General features: G+C 33.6%; 1 protein-coding gene across 1 annotated transcript in view; it reads right to left on the reverse strand.

Annotated features, from left to right (window-relative positions):
• Positions 1 to 445: 445 nt before the first annotated feature.
• The window catches only part of SEMA3D (semaphorin 3D), a 188,277-nt gene continuing 171,926 nt past the window's right edge, over positions 446 to 16,796 (reverse strand). Inside the window, exons 17-18 of the mRNA XM_070615643.1 lie at positions 11,728 to 11,867; positions 446 to 4,775 (exon numbers count right to left, since the gene is read on the reverse strand). Of these exons, the coding sequence (XP_070471744.1) occupies positions 4,350 to 4,775; positions 11,728 to 11,867 (566 nt within the window). The 3' untranslated portion in view covers positions 446 to 4,349. The remainder of the gene's footprint in view (positions 4,776 to 11,727; positions 11,868 to 16,796) is intronic.

Below are 16,796 nucleotides of genomic sequence, written 5' to 3' on the forward strand. Positions count from 1 at the left end.
AAATATACTTCATGTGTGTACCATACTGGCAAGAAATACAAATTTTCTCTAAAAGAAATTCAAGAAATGTCTTTTGAGAGCAAAAACAAAAACTTTAGCTTGCTCCTTTAATAAACTATACAGTTAAACATATAGCTGAGTATTTTAAAATGGGATTTAATTGGAAATCTTAAAAGCAGTTACTTGTATAGTAATGTTCATTTCAGTCCACCAAAGTCTAAATTTAAATCGCAATGAAGTTTAACTACATAATTGTATTAATTGGGGGGAGACACATTCTTTCCTTTTATAAGGGAAATTATTGCACACTTACAGTGCAAAATATATCTACTGAAAATTATCAGAATGCATTTTCTTTGGTATTTGATTCAGTGCAATTCTATGTGTAAAATTCGGCTACTGTGTTTCGGGCTTGAAAACAAAACTAGCACACAAACCAACACTCTGTTTATAAATATAAAACACTAATGTTTGTGTTTTATTATAATACAATCAAAATATACATTTAACAATTTTCAATTATTTTAGATTACAAGACTACGTTTCTTTTAAAATAGCAAAACTGTAAATTCAAAATTGATTGCTAACCACTTACGAAAATCAAATTACATGATTAACTGACAGATTTTGCCCTTCCTAAAAAATCATCTATCTCAAACTTACCATAAATACTTTATACTAAAAAATATTTAAATGAGAGGTACAAGTCACGTGCATGTTCCTGCTTTTGCACTGTCAAATCTTGGAATTTTAGATCTTATTTTTTAACCTCACATGTAAGCTAAATTACTTTAATATCAGGGTCTTATACTGTGAGAAAAAGAAATTTTTCTATAAAAACATTTCAAATATCTATTTTTTTCTAAACTATCCATTCCCAATAAGGCTAAAAATTCCATGGTGTTGTCTAAGACAAATGTAACATTCAAAAGGGAAGATATTTCAGTTTTGATTTCCATTTGTTCTTATGATATATATGAAATATATCTCGCATTTAAGTTTAAAATATCAGTGTTTAACTGATGTTCTTGTTCAACTTAATATTTTGTGGACATCTGGATGATATCAAATTATCTTTGAAAATTTAATTTTGATGTTGAAAAACAGGCACTAGCCACCGTAGACTTATTCTTTTGGTTGAGTCTATACAATTCAGCAGGAACAAAACTTAAAAGAATATGAAGAACCAAAGTATAGACCATAGGCAAAATTTAAGAGTAAGAGCATTTTGCAGGCAGCATATTGTAAATGAGCATTATTTAGCCAACAGATGAAATTTGGTGTGAATTATAATTCTTCTACTACTGTTGTGGCTTTTGCAAAATCTAAATTTCTCTATGACTATTTTTCCATCTCTTAAGTAATTTGGTTGTTTTCAAAAATGTTTATTCAATAATACGAATGTAGTGTTTTGAGCTCTTTAAGGAAAAAAAGTTCTACATAAATTAATTACTTAGACTATCCATTTCTAAACAAACTCTGAAAATTCCCAATAAATTTAATGTAAATGAATGCAAACATGCAGGATTCCACTTAGCAGCATAAATAGCTGGAATGAAATGCAGGCGAGAATATGCAAGTCAAAGATATATGTATTCAAAACAGGAGAGAAAAATATGAAACCAAGAATAAACACAGACATTTTAAGACCTCTCCAAAGAGAGCTGATTCCTTAGCAAAAGTATTTGAAACTATTAACTATAATTTTATTTTTCATTATTTCAAAGAAAACTTGGTAAAATCCTCAGTGGTGATGAAGTATATATTGTGTCTCATCTTTAGATTTAACATAATCACACTGTTCCTATAAGTAAGGCAATTAAAAGATTAAAAAATTAATTATAGCTTAGATGTCCTCTATCTTTATAAATATATATAAATCTTTGACCATATGTTTTATTATATGACATTTTATTTTCCTAACAATATTTCAAATATATTTTAAGTAATTATCATAAATTAATAGTTTTAGATCCAAAGCAGCCAGAATATTAGCTGTAAAGTAAAACAGGTTCCCCAAATTTGGTCTGAATAACTAGGATCAGAAAGAAGTAATTAAAGAATGGTTTGGACATCCATATTTTGATGAAAACCAAATTTATTTTCACAAGTCAATCCTAACATTTGAGCTTCATGTAATTTTCTCAAAGCCATCGACAATTTGATCATTACCGTCTGATATACAAATATTTGGAAGTTTTTAAAAAATTAAATCTTCTCCCACATATTTGCTTTGAGCTTCCTGTGAGTTCTTGGGACACTTTAACCCAGAAAATAAATAATTATAAACACTCTTGTTATGATATTCAGTCAGCAGTCTGATCTTGCTGCTCTTCTTATGCATTACTTTTTAAGAATGACTTATTCTGGTTCACTTTTTTTAAAACCTACATTTCTTAAGTTTTCCTTATAGTGAAACATCTACAAATATTTATGAGTATCATTTCAAAAGGGCTACTTAACCTCATAGATCAGTGTGACTACCTTGAGATAGGTAAGCGATGCAAATAAAATGAACATGTGAGAGAGAAAACGTTTTGAACAAAGCCAGTCACAAACATGATACTGAGCTCTGTAATAAGTTGCCCTCTAATCACACGGGTTCTCATAGGTTTTTCTTTCAAGACATGTAGAAGGCATGAGAAACGAGCAATGTCTGTTTAGTTTTTTGAAACGCTGCCTTCCATGTGAGGAAGTGACTAATTTTTCATTTCACACTAAAAAGGGCATGAAAAGGCAAAACAGAAGAAGGCTAAGGGTTTTGTGTTCTATAAAGGAAAGGTGAGTCCTGCTTAAACAGGCAGGAAACATACCAAACATATTCAGAGGGGAAGTAATTTGGAAACATTTGAAAGTGCTACTGAAATATGAAAAATGTTTATGTCAATGTTGTGAGTTTTTCTTTACATGCAATAGGCTTATTTATGATTAAATTACTAAAACAATGCTACTTGAATTACAGCATATAATCTCAGAAATGCAAAAAGATTATGTGACAATGTCAAAGAGTTAATTTAACCCTTTCCGTTGTTAAAATTCTTGCATTTGTTCTGTTATTCAACAAATATATATCCCCAATCCCCACCACTGCTGTCTACCTAATTCTATCATCTCCCTATATATATATAGTTTTTTCCTACTCACTCAGATAAAATCCAATAATCCAATATTCAGGAAAGAATAAAGGCAGTAAATGGAAATAACTTACAGAGTATGATTTATTTTTAGAAAAAAGAAATATATACTAAAATCACATTGGTTGTGAATAAAATTTGTGTTCATTCTTCCCATGATCCTTTAGAAAATTTACTTTTCCTCAGACTTTTGCTAGCAGTTTACTACAATCTAGATTTTTTTTAACAGATGGATTGCAAATTGACCACTACTTATACTCCAGTGAATAAAGCTACATTACATTTCTCCCACTTTATTTGTGATTGTTCTTCCTTTCTGTGGTGATATGAGTTTTCCCCAAAGCCAGAATTTATGGCTGTCTTTCCTGCTGTCTCTTAACAAGTCCCATCTGCATGCCTTCCCATTAGGATGCAGTATACATCACGATGTTTCCCTTATTTTATTAAAATGTTTTCCCATGTCTTATTAAAATATTTATTAAACCTCTGTCTCTGTAAAGCTCAGAATATATTCTAAAAACACATAACTGAGCACCAACTTCTCTCTATGAACCTGTTACTCCTGACAAGTCATAAGGAATCCTGGGAGGAGCATTTATACCCTTCAGTAAATCAATGCTGCAGTGCATTAAATGGAAGCTTTGGGGGCTGAAGAAATAATGCACCTCTCCAGATTCCCAATCCATGCACCAAAAGTGAATGGCTCACTGGGAAAGTTTCTGTTGATTATGTGAGCTGTATGAATTTGTGTCTTCCCTCCAGTTTCTACCACAAGGCAGCCAGTTCTAGAGGGGAATCATATATCTGTTCATAAGAACATATAGCACAACTCCATGGTAAGCCCCATGCTTAATGGCCATGAAAGGGAAATAAAGCACCTTACTACAATATCAAATTTGATGCCTGCTTAGCTCAATTATTTACATGACAAATTCAAAAACTCAGAAGAACATAAAAACATTTACAAATTTAAAACCCCTGTTTTGAGGATAATTCTGATACTTCGCAGGTACAAGTTTAGTTCATGGAAAACTGGTTCAGATGAATTATTTGCCCTTACTATGCCATATTCACCACAGATAATCTTATTTAGATTTTGTTCTTGTGCCTTAGCAAAATTTCATGGAAAGCTCTTTTGAGTCAGTTTAAGGGATATACAAAACAGAAGACAGTATTTTTGCAGGTAAGACTTCTTTCTTTAAATTAAATAGAAAACTACGTGGCCACAGCTCCAGGAAGCTCATCCAGGTTTCTGTGATGTCTTCGATTTCGTTTCTTCTTCATTTCCTGCATGTGCTTCCACTTTGGGCCGCCCTTATTTCGCTGTCTCCGCTTCTCCCTGTGCCACATCTGTTCGCAGTACTGGTCGAGGCTGAAGTTTGGGCTGCTAAGGATTTGGATGTAGTCTTTGTATCTCAACCGTGACTCAGCCAACAGATCCTTGACCTGCCCCTCGTCGTGCTGTGCCCTCTGGGTATTTTGCATCTGTTCATTCTCAATGACATTCAAAGTCAGCTTCACTATGGTGTGGATAAAAGTGTGCTCCTGTGCTTTGCAGTAATATATCCCAGAGTCCTTCTTCTGCAAACTTCGAATCAGTAGCCCATATTCTGTTTTGATGATCCTTTCATCGGGTTTCAACTGCAGAATTGGAAAAATGTAGGTAATAAATGAAAAACAGAGAGGGCTATGAGCAAATGAAAACAGGTTATGTAGTTTTACTTAGATGAACCTAAAAGATATATTCCCTCTCTGTCATCAAGCATACTATTGTCAGCTATAGTCAAAGAGAGAGAAAAAATTCAACTAATAGACCCCAAATATGCATGTTTGCGTCTTATGATGTCTGACCGAACCTTTGGAATACAGTTAGTTTTTCTCCCAGTCTACAGATAGGAATGAAAAGCTGTGAAAATTAATGAAGTAAAACTGGAAACTATCAACTGACCATATTTACTTATTTAAGAACACCAACTGGTCTCTGAATTTCAGAGCTGGAATGTGACTTTGACAATCATTGTGCAGAAGAAGAGCTTTAGCGCATGTTACCACCTGTAATGTAGAATAGAACAATGATCCCAAAAGGAGTTAACTCTGTTTTCTACATATGGCCAAATAAATGATATGAATAGCATATGGAAGCTGTAAGTGGTGACCTGTTAAAAGTAAAGTGGAAAGGCATGGATACAGCTTTTTGGATGTTAGAGCTGTACCTGAGTAGGACCATAGTCAGAAGGTTAGCAACATTTAAAGCTGAATTTCCCTCTTTATTATGGATTGAGTTTTGATACTGTGTGTATCTGTGATACTTTAGACTATCTCATTTGTGGAAATATTTGCCATACCTGGATATACTATAGCATGGTAATGTGATTTCAAGTGTGAGAAAGTTCAATGAACAAAAAGAACCTCTCTGAAAAGTGATGCTCTTTACCCTTTGAAGCAGTAGTACTGAAAGACAATTCAGACATTTAAGCTTGCCTGGCCCACAATCTGGTGTGAATAGGAAACCTATCTTCAATAAAACTAGAGGCATGTTTACCAACACAGGAGGCTTGTTTAATGCAGACTATTGTTGAGTGGCTCAGCATTAAGTAGAATAACAACAACAACAACAACAAAGAAGTCTGGAAGATTTCCCAGTTTACACATCTGCCCCTATATTGTAGACTTTTAGTTGATGGAAATCGAGGAGGCATAAAGATGGCTAAATTAAATTTATTCACAGTGGGTGGACCATACTCTGCAGCTTTATGTGAAAAATATGTAGGAAAAATCCCTCCAATTCTCGAAATATGAGAAAAGGAAAAGCAACATCTCTGGCTACCAGCCCAGTTAACTAACAAATATATGGCCAACCACCCTCTGTGCCAGAGAAGTGCAGCTGGCGGGGTACCATGTGAGGCCAAAGGCAGGTCACAGCTCAGATCCCTGGTTAACGAGGCCGAATGGTCTCCAGCCCCGCCTTCACTCTACACTGAATCAACACCATCCCGGTTTTGTTTGTTTGTTTGTTTCCCTTACTTTGTTCATTTGCTGAGTTGGGTGTGTAGTATTTTTTTCCCAGTGGATTTATTCTAAAGGCCTAGACATCTTAAAATGCTATTGTTATACAAACTAACATTGAATTTACTTACATTCTCAGAAACTATAGTAGTCTCATGTCTAAACTAAATGTGAATTTGAACCAGTAGGGTTCTAAAGGGCCAATCTTAAGCAGAAATATCAATCTCAAATTTAACACACTGTATATTTTCCTTTAAATAATTTTATTGTAGAAATTATTTTTTAAAACTTAAATACATCTTAGATTATCACATTCTGACTCCAGAGTCTAGGTTCTCATCCCGGTATGATCTGCTTCCTAGGATTACTCATTTATCTTTCCCAGTTGGTTTCCCATTTATCAAGTTGGTGAAAGAGCATATGGTGTATTTGCGGGGTTAAAAGTAAAGCTGTTTGAAAGTTAAAACGTGAAGTATTACTAGCAATATTATAGACCACTGCCATGTTGCTGGAGAGGTGATGTTCTGAAGCCTTTATTTCTGTAATTCTCTTAATAGAAAATGGCCTGTAGTTATTAGCATGACAATCAAAGTGGCTGACTTCAGTTCCGGTTCATCTCTAGATTTCCTTCTCATAATTGGTATTCTTGCTAATATTTAAACTGAATTTACTGTGGCTTTTAGAGATTGTCACAGCAGTTCTGACTCACTACTTTTTATTGTTCTCTTTAATATTCTGACAGGAAGAAATTATGATTTTGATTTCACACATATTACACAACACTTCATCATTATTTTTGCTATTCTCTTTTTGTATCCTGTTTACATTGTTTTACTCTGAAGTGAGGTTCCTTTCCCTCCTTTCTAGTCTACTTCTGTCCCTACAGGACTCAGTTTCATAAACACCTGGCATTTCATTATTCCATCATGATCCTTTACCTTTCCTTTCTTCCATGGAAGGCTTAATTTTTCCTGGGTTTTTTACCTACAGATTTAAATCTTGCTTCAATAAACTTCTTTCTGGATTTATCTAATGTCTACTAGATCATTTGAGTGACTTTTTCTTTCTAAAATTTTAAAATATGCCTTTAATGAAATGGCATGTCTAAGGAAATACATTTTGAATTGATACATCTTCATAGGATTTTTGCAATCTAGAGACAGAAATATGTGACCCAGAAATTAGGTGGTTGATTAACATTTGCCTACTTTACATTCTCATTCTCTGCAATGCTTTCATTCCATGCTGGAATAGGATGCATTATTCAGACTGTATCTCGACAGCAAAATGTCAGCACAGTTAATTTAGAAAATTCAGCTCCTGTACAAAGAAAGAATGTAACCTCCAGCCACTGATTTAAACTCATGGAATTTTCTCCATTCTAGAAGTGATAAGTAAAAACCTCCTCAGCCTTACAAATCAAGATCACGCTTGAACAGGGGTCGATTACCCATTTGCCTAATGTGAACAAGGATAATATATTCGGCATTATTAAATGCGGATCTTCAGTGAAGGGCAATTCATTTAAAACGAGAAGAGTAACATGGAAAGGGACAAAGGACATTTAGGTACTAAGCAGCAGGTAAAGGTCAGGGACTTCATTCTCTGATAATAGCAGCCTAATGGTAATTCCTTTGCAGATAAATTCACCTGTCAGTTCTTTCACAGCTAAAGCATTGCACCTGTCTTGGAAGTGTCTTCAAGAATATCTCCTTTTTTCAACAAACACAGAAGGAAGACATTTCAAAATAGTGCTCAGGCAACTGGCTCATTATTTAAAAGAAAAAAAATCAAATTTATACATAACTAACCCAAAGATTAATTATTATCTTTGAGTAAATGCAAATATAAAGTGTAAGCTGTAATTGTGAAAATAAAATCATAAAATAACTAGAAAATATATATTTGCTGTTTTATCAGGGAAGGAATTTCTAAGTATAATAAGTGAGAAATCATACACATATAAATCAACAGATTAGTCTATATAAAATATAAAACTTTTGTATCTAAGGAACACAGAAAAATTTCAGAGATATAAAATATAATAAAAAGTTACTTATAATATGTATAAAACTAAAAAGTTCATATCTATAATATATAAAGGGATTGTTAAAATAATTTTTAAATGAATATATCAATGTAAACTAAACAAATGACAGGTAAGGCAATTCACCAAATACAACTGAAACCAACAGCCAAGAAACATGAGAAAGTGAGTTCACATCCACTAATATTCAAAGAAATAGAGGCTAAGACAGTGTGCTATTTTTCATATCAAACTGGTAATGATTTTCATAAATTATAATACACAATTTTGCCTCAGGAGTTCAGAGAAGGCACTAATATGGAGATTTTGATGGGAAATTAGCAATATACAGTTGTTTATCCAAAGCTATAAAAATAATTAAAGCCTTTAACTCACTTATTTTACATCTAGCAATTTGCCCTAAGAAAATAGTTAGACAAGTAGAGAAAGATTTAGATATAGGGAAGCTGACTCGTTTTTAAAGAGGATACATGAACTATTTAAATAAAGCATAGACCACCCATGGATGCCCATGCCATCAGGGTGGTGGGGGTGGATGACAGCAAAAACCTGGCATGAAAATTGAATGATAAGAGAAAATGCTCACAATGTAATGGTTAGTAGGAAAATCCCCTGGGATAGACATCAAAATAGTATTTGTGCTCACTTACACTTAGTGGCCTTATAGTTCTTTATGTATTACCACATTTTCAAAACCACTTATAATGCTTTACAATAAAAAGAACAACAATAAAACAAAGACCTACAAATAGAAAAATGTAAATATTTGAAGATGTTTTCACAATATTTAAAAAAATCTACAGAAAAATATACTACCACAAATGGCAAAAGGTATTGCCTCTTTTATTCATTCAGATCCCAAAAGTTCCACAGAAGCTTGGGGACTGCTGAGTAACTTGCTAAGTTACAGCATAAACATCATCAGTTTCAAGAACAGCTTCATAAGAAAGTCAGCAGATAACTGCCTTATGACCTCGCCAACAGCACCCAACCGTGAAACAGCTCAGTAAGGAAATGTTCTCCTCCTGGCAGAGAATAACCTGGTGACAGCCTCTGTGCCACAGGAGATCCTGGTCCCTCCCTCAGGCTTATTTGAGGGGAGGAAAGATTCCAGACTGTGACCTTTTTGGTAAGGAGCAGAAGGTATCCTGCTGGGAAAAATGCTTCAAATGCAGTCTGGATTTTGCCCCTTTCCTCAGCTCGGGAAGCAGTATTGTGTATCCTGGACAATGTATAACTACCTATTTACAAAGATAGATGAAAATGCCAGTTGAAATATTACAGCTACAATACTTTTAAATAAAATTCAATAAATATACTATTTCTGCTCCATTGAAATTCATGGAGCGTGGTAACACCATGACTGTATGATATACTATTAAAAGGTCCATTAAAGTAAAGCATAGCATTTTCAGGAACATAAGAGATGTGAATGTAAACATGCATAGGCAAATATATGTACCTATAACTAGGAGATTACTCCAATCAGAGAACCATATTTTTCTAAAAGTCAGACTAAATTTTCCATAGGAAAAATCATTACTAAAGAATTATATTTAACTAAAAAGAAATTATCAAACTTTATTAACTATAAAATTAAAACTACTGGTTGGGATGTTTAAAAGTAAAATATGCAATGTAATTAAAAGAAAAACTGCATGTTAAAAAAATTTAGGTAACATTCATCCAATATTTCTTGGATAAAAGGTAGATGCTTTATATTTCAAAATTACATAATCACTTCCATGTCAGATAATACTTGAATATATATTGGTAAAAATGGGACCTTTAAAATAAACATTTAGAATAAATACGGATACGGTGTAATCTAAGAATTTATGGATGTCAGTAATGATGAAGAATCAAGTTTTAGTGGAGAAATTTGACATAATAAAGAATGGAGTTATTCCCTTGGTATTAAGCATGTAAAGAGTTAACATTTTGATAGAAAAATTTATTCTTGAAGATCTTAGATGAAGAGAATGATATTAACTTCTTAATGTAATAGTGGAACATATATTTAAATTAAATTAATTTATGATAAAATTTGATTTAGAAGGTTTCTCAACCTAACACTACTGACATTTGGGGCCAGATAATTCTTGAATGTGAGAGATTGTGCATTGCAGTATGTTTAGCATCATCCTTGACCTCTACCCACTAGATGCCGGCAGTACTCTCCACCCACCCACCCAGTTGTGACAACCAAAAATGCCTCCAGATATTGCCAAATGTGGACTCTCTGGGAGCAAAATCACCTGAGGTTGAGAACCACTATTCTACACTAATGCTTGACTGATTACATATACTATTTTAAATGTTCATAGACTCATCGAGGAGGCTGATATTTTAGAGAGCATTTGGTCCACCTACTTACATGACAGAGAAACGAGGTGTTAGAGAAGTCATAACCAGCTCATGAATCCTCAGCAGTCAAGCTGAACACATGATCAGTGTTATTTCCTATTTCATACATCCTCCCTGATAGAGAATATCTGCAATTTTATATGCATATTTTACACTTGTGAGTAACCCTCTGCTTTGAAATTCACATTCTCATATGTGTTTTCTCATTTTATTTCCAAAGTAACTTTCGAATTTATGTTGTTCACATTAGAAAATTCTGGCCCACAGGGGCTCAGTGATATTACCTGAGGACACAGGACCGTGATTCAACTCAAGACATCTAATTCTGAATCCTGTGTTCATTCCTTTACTCATTACAGTGTCCTTAGTTTAATATTGGGAATTTTAGAACTCTAGACTGAGTATTATTGGTTTCTCTTAGGCACTGAAATAGAAAAATAAAAATTCTGCTAATTAATCTTCATTTCATGACATTCAAATAATATTAATATAGGATTCCTCAGACTACACAAACTCATCTAAGTTCACTAACATATGTAACCTATCTCCCTCATAAAATCTCTGTGATATGTTGCAATCACACGTATATGTCAACAAGATTGAAACAGAAAGTCAAAAGATGAAAAAAATACCCCTATTACTTTTCTCTCTGTTGATTTAATTTTAATACATAAGAGTGAAAATGTACATATGTCCAGATACTTATCCAACTTGTTCATATGATATGATAAAGATAGATATTTATATTTTTAAACATACTTGACATGTTTCATTTTATGATTTAAATCAAACACAATATGAATTAAAATTTAGTCATTGTGCTACTGTGGGGGGAAAATCTTGTGTTCTTGTTCCTGATGAGGGAATTGTTCTAAAATGTAGACAATCTATGAGAAATAAAAATTTGAAAAGAACCACGTAAACTTCTTTTTAAAAATTCAATATTCTTTTAACTATATTTTATTAACACATTGGTATTGAATTGGCCTACTCTTATTCAAAGGCATTGTTACCTTTGACGTTAGTGAGTATAAACTGTTATTTTCCTTTTTATCAAACAGTGATGAGAGTACCATATGGCACTAAAAGTTGAACATCTCTCACAACCAAAACCTGATTTAAGTTTTACACTATTTCCTTCAAGGTGAGCATTCTTTGATGACTATAACTTACCTCCTCTCGATGTTCATCTCCTGACCACTGGATATACCACTTAATAGATGCTTGTTGGGATTTAGGTATACATTCTAGAAAGGTTGAATTAAATTCAATGCCAAAAATCACCTTTTCATCAGCAGTTTCATGACTAATGCCTGGAAAGCAAACATAGAATAGGAGATTACCCTTGACCTGATTTTAAAAGCAATGGGAAATTAGACTGATTTAGAACAGATGCCATGGGAGAACGATTCATACACATTATTAAAAAGAAAGGAAATCCATGCTATAATATTGTTACCTAAGAGTCAAATATTATCTAACAAAGTGATTTTTAAAACTCCATCTCTACATTGCAATTTCTACTCTTTCATCAATATATTAACAATTTGCAATTGATTTTTTAAAATAAGAATTCACAAGATCTAATTCTAAACATTGAGTCTCTTTCTCTGAGCTGAATTGAATAAAACTTTAGCATCTTTTCATGCTTTAACACCTTTCAGTTTGTACAAAATATAACCAATTTTGTAGATAGCTCTGGAAGAACAATTTACTTCATATTTAAATGGAAATTCTATCATGAAATGGTCCACAGAGCCGACCACATAACAGTAAGAAATTCTGAGGTCAGAAAAGTAAGTACAGTGGTCCATACTTGATGAAATTCTATAATGATGATAATAGATGCTCTAATACCCAGAATCTGAACCTTATCTGTATTATTTACCAAAAAATGTTCTCTTTTATTCAAAGAGGGATACTTTAACCCAACATGGATTTGCTGTAAGATAGTTAATGGGATGCTAAAGGAGCAGTATCTCAGATACCCTATTCTTGTAAATCAACTGCACCATCTGAAATACATTCCATCCAGAGTAGCCAAAGGCTGTGTCCCATGTGTGATCTAAGATCTGTAGCTCAAATTTGATGAAATAAAAAATGACGGCTGCTCAGCCTGGCCCAAACTTGCACTTTTTCATCATATATTCAGATGTCTCAATTCTGCAGATGGGCCTACTTAGCATTTTAGGCATAAACCAGAGTGAGGTTTAAGGGACCTAAATGAATCCAAATCTAAGTACACAAAACTACCAGCAAATGGCATGAACGCACATATATACAATAGTTAGGCTTTCTTTTCACAAAATTTCTTTTGAACTTATTTGTGTTTTACCAGCAATGATTAAGTCAAGTATGCTGGCACCATTATGAATTAACCTCATCTAACTTTCAAAATGTGTGGATTCCATTTAAAACCTGTAATCCATCCACTATCTCTGCCAATTCAACAGATTATATCTATGATTTTCACAGTTAATAAATTCCTAATGTAGAGAAAGATCACCAGTGCTGATCATGGAGGAGATAGACATGCATTTCATAGTAACAGATACTGTTTTCCTGAGCAAAGGGAGTTCATGAACAAAGCAGGGAGGATGCAGGTTGGTTGTTAGGTGACGTGACAAGGGCTCAGGAGAAAATCAGTTAGACTGATTCAACCAAAGAATTGGTCAGTTAGGTCAAAGATAAATTAGTGGAATTAACTGGAGAAATGAAATAGCTGTTTGTATGAAATACTTTTTCAAATTGGTAAAAACAATGACTGTTTAACACAAAGTCATCACTATATCAATTTGACTGGAAATAAACTTACTGTTGCCTCCAATAATATTTGTTTCATTTCTGAGTTTTAAATTTCCTATTCTTAACAATCCCATTTATAATTTCATCAAAAAGAATAAAATACCTAGGAATAAATTTAACAAAGGAGGTGAAAGATCTGTACATTGCAAACTATAAGACACTAATGAACAATATTAAAGACATAAATTAATGGAAAGATATTCCATACTCATGAATTGTAAAAATTAATATTGTTAAAGTGTCCCTACTACTCAAAGAAATCGAATAGATTCAGTGCAATCCCTATTAAAATTCCAACAGCATTTTTCAAAGAAACAGAATAAAGAATCCTAAAATTCGTTTTGTTTTGTTTTGTTTTTTTAGAGGAAGAGTAGTTCTGAGCTAATATCTGCTGCCAATCTTCCTCTTTTTGCTGAGGAAGACTGGCCCTGAGCTAACATCCATGCCCATCTTCCTCTACTTTATATGTGGGACACCTACCACAGCATGGCTTGCCAACTGGTGCCATGTCTGCACCCAGGATCCGAATCTGTGAAACCCGGGCCCCGTAGTGGAACCTGTGCACTTAACCACTACATCACTGGGCCAGCCCCAACAATCCTAAAATTTGTATGGACCCACAAAAGACCCCAAATAGCGAAAGCAATCTTGAGACAGAAGAACAAAGCTGGAGGCACCACACTCCCTGATTTCAAACTATATTACAAAGCTAAAGTAATCAAAACAGTATGGTATTGGAATAAAAATAGACACATAAATCAATGAAACAGAATAGAGAGCTCAGAAATAAACTCATGCATATATGATCAATTAATTTACAACAAAGGAGGCAAGAATATACAATGGGGAAAGGAAAGTCTCTTCAATAAATGGTGTTGGGAAAACTGGACAACCACATGCAAAAGAATGAAACTGGACCATTATCTTGCACAATACACAAAAATTAACTCAACGTGGATTAAAGTCTTGAATGTAAGACCTAAAACCATAAAACTCCTAGAAGAAAACATAGGTGGGAAGCTCCTTGGTGAATTTCTGAATCTGACGCCAAAAGCACAAGGAACAAAAGCCAAAACATACAAGTGAGACTACATCAAGCTAAAAAGCTTCTGCACAGCAAAGGAAATCACCAAGAAACGAAATGGCAACCTACTGAATGTGAGAAAATACTTACAAATCATATATCTGATAAAGAGTTAATATTGAAAATAAATAAACAACTCAATAGCAAAAAATCAAACAATCCAACTAAAAATAAGCAGAGGAAATGAATAGACATTTTTGCAAAGAAGACATACAGATGGCCAACAGGTATGTGAAAAGATGCTGAACATCACTAATCATCAGGGAAATGCAAATCAAAACCACAATGAGATATCACCCACACCTGTTAGAATGGCTATTAGCAAAAAAAGATAAGAAATAACAAGTGTTGGCAAGGCTGTAGAAAAAAGGGAACCCTTGTGTACTGCTGGTGGAAAGGTAAATTGGTGCAGTCACTACAGAAAACATTATGGAGGTTCCTCAAAAAATTAAAAATAGAACTACCCACTTCTGAGTATTTATCTGAAGAAAACAAAAACATTAACTTGAAATGATATATGTACCCCAATATTCATTGCAGGATTATTTACAATAGCCAATAAATAGAAACAACTTAAGTGTCCATCAATGGATTAATGGATAAATAAAATGTGATATGTATACATACATACATGTGCACACACACACACAGGAATATTATTTAGCCATAAAAAAGGGAAATCTTGCCATTTTCAACAACACAGATGGACCTTCTGGGCACTCTGCTAAGTGAAGTAAGTCAGACAGAGAAAGACAAATACTGTATTATCTCACTTATATGTGGAATCTAAGAAAAAAAACAAAGGCAAGCTTATAGATACAGACAACAGATTGGTGGTTGCCAGAGGCAGGGCTAGGAGGTGGGCAAAATGGCTGAAGGAAGTCAAAAGGTACAAACTTCAGTTATGAAATAAACGTTGGGGATGTAATGTACCACATGGTGACTATAGTTAATAATACTCTGTTGCATATCTGAAAGTCACTAAGACAGTAAATCTTGAAAGTTCTCATTACAATAAAAAAAACTTTTTGTAACTATGTGTGGTGATGGATGTTAACTACATTTATTATGGTGATCATTTCACAATGTATACAAATGTTGAATCATTATGCTGTGCACCTGAAACTAATATGTTATGTCAATTACACCTCAAAAATAATTCCTATTTTTTAATTAAAAAATATATGTATGCATGCACATATGCATGTAAATCTACACATGTATATACATATACATCCATATTATATATAATATTCTATTACTATCAATTTTTAAAGGTATAAGAGTTGTATACAATAATGTTTCAAAGTAGCAGAATATCTCCTCATTGAGTGTAAAATAATTTTGAAGATAACATTTTAACTTTCCTGGTTAGAATAAAAACATGTTTTTCATAGTGAAATATCTGGAATAGTTCTTTATAGTAAATATATGACATATCACTGAAGTCATGTATTAGTCGCTGCAGCAAGATTAGATGTGTTTAACATTGTTAATCATGATCATGCAGCATCACAGCATATAACCATTAAAGCACTGAACAAAGAAGGGAAGGGGAGGGGTGGGGAAGGGAGAGTTGGCAAGGGAATGGCAGGGAAGGGAGGAAGGAAGGAAGGAAGGAAGGAAGGAAGGAAGAAAACATGTATCTGCCAATTATCAAGACGATTATCAAGTAAAGTGCAACACATAGTTACGGTGGATTATAAGCAAGCCACCTCCTTTCTTCTTTATTACAAACTACTGTTCAAATCTGACCCCTTCTCTCCCTTAAGGTTGCAAATAATTTAGTTTGTAAAAACACTTCTAATCTTTACTTTAATTCCCACAATTGATTCTCTGTCTCTGTCTTCTCCTCTTCCAATCAATTATCTATACAGCTGTTAATTACTTTTATTTTAAAAAATGACTTTTCTTAGAAATATGAAATAGCTCCTTATTACCTACAGGGTAAACATAAACTCCAGAGAATAACATAGTGTCACAAACTTAACCTAACCTGTGCAAGGTCTTTCTGATTTTAAATATCGTTACTTCATCTACTTTGTAAAATTTGACTTTCTGCTTATGGAATAGCTCAAATGCTATCCATTTGAGTACCCTGCCTTTTACCCACGCATTATGCAAACAATCCCATGTGCCTTCCATACTGGCATTGCTTTAGGTGTTGGGGATGTACTGGTGACTAGGACAGGCAAATTTACCGCCCTCAAGAAACTTACATTCTAGTGACAGAGACAAGGTAATCAAGTGAATAAATAAAGAATTTAGTATCTGGCAGTGTTACGCACTACAAATAAAAATAAAGCAGATTAGGGAATAAGGGGTAGAAAGGGAGAAAGGAAGGATGGTCAGG

Source organism: Equus przewalskii, chromosome 4 (genome assembly GCF_037783145.1).
Source record: "Equus przewalskii isolate Varuska chromosome 4, EquPr2, whole genome shotgun sequence".
Taxonomy (NCBI): Eukaryota; Metazoa; Chordata; class Mammalia; order Perissodactyla; family Equidae; genus Equus; species Equus przewalskii.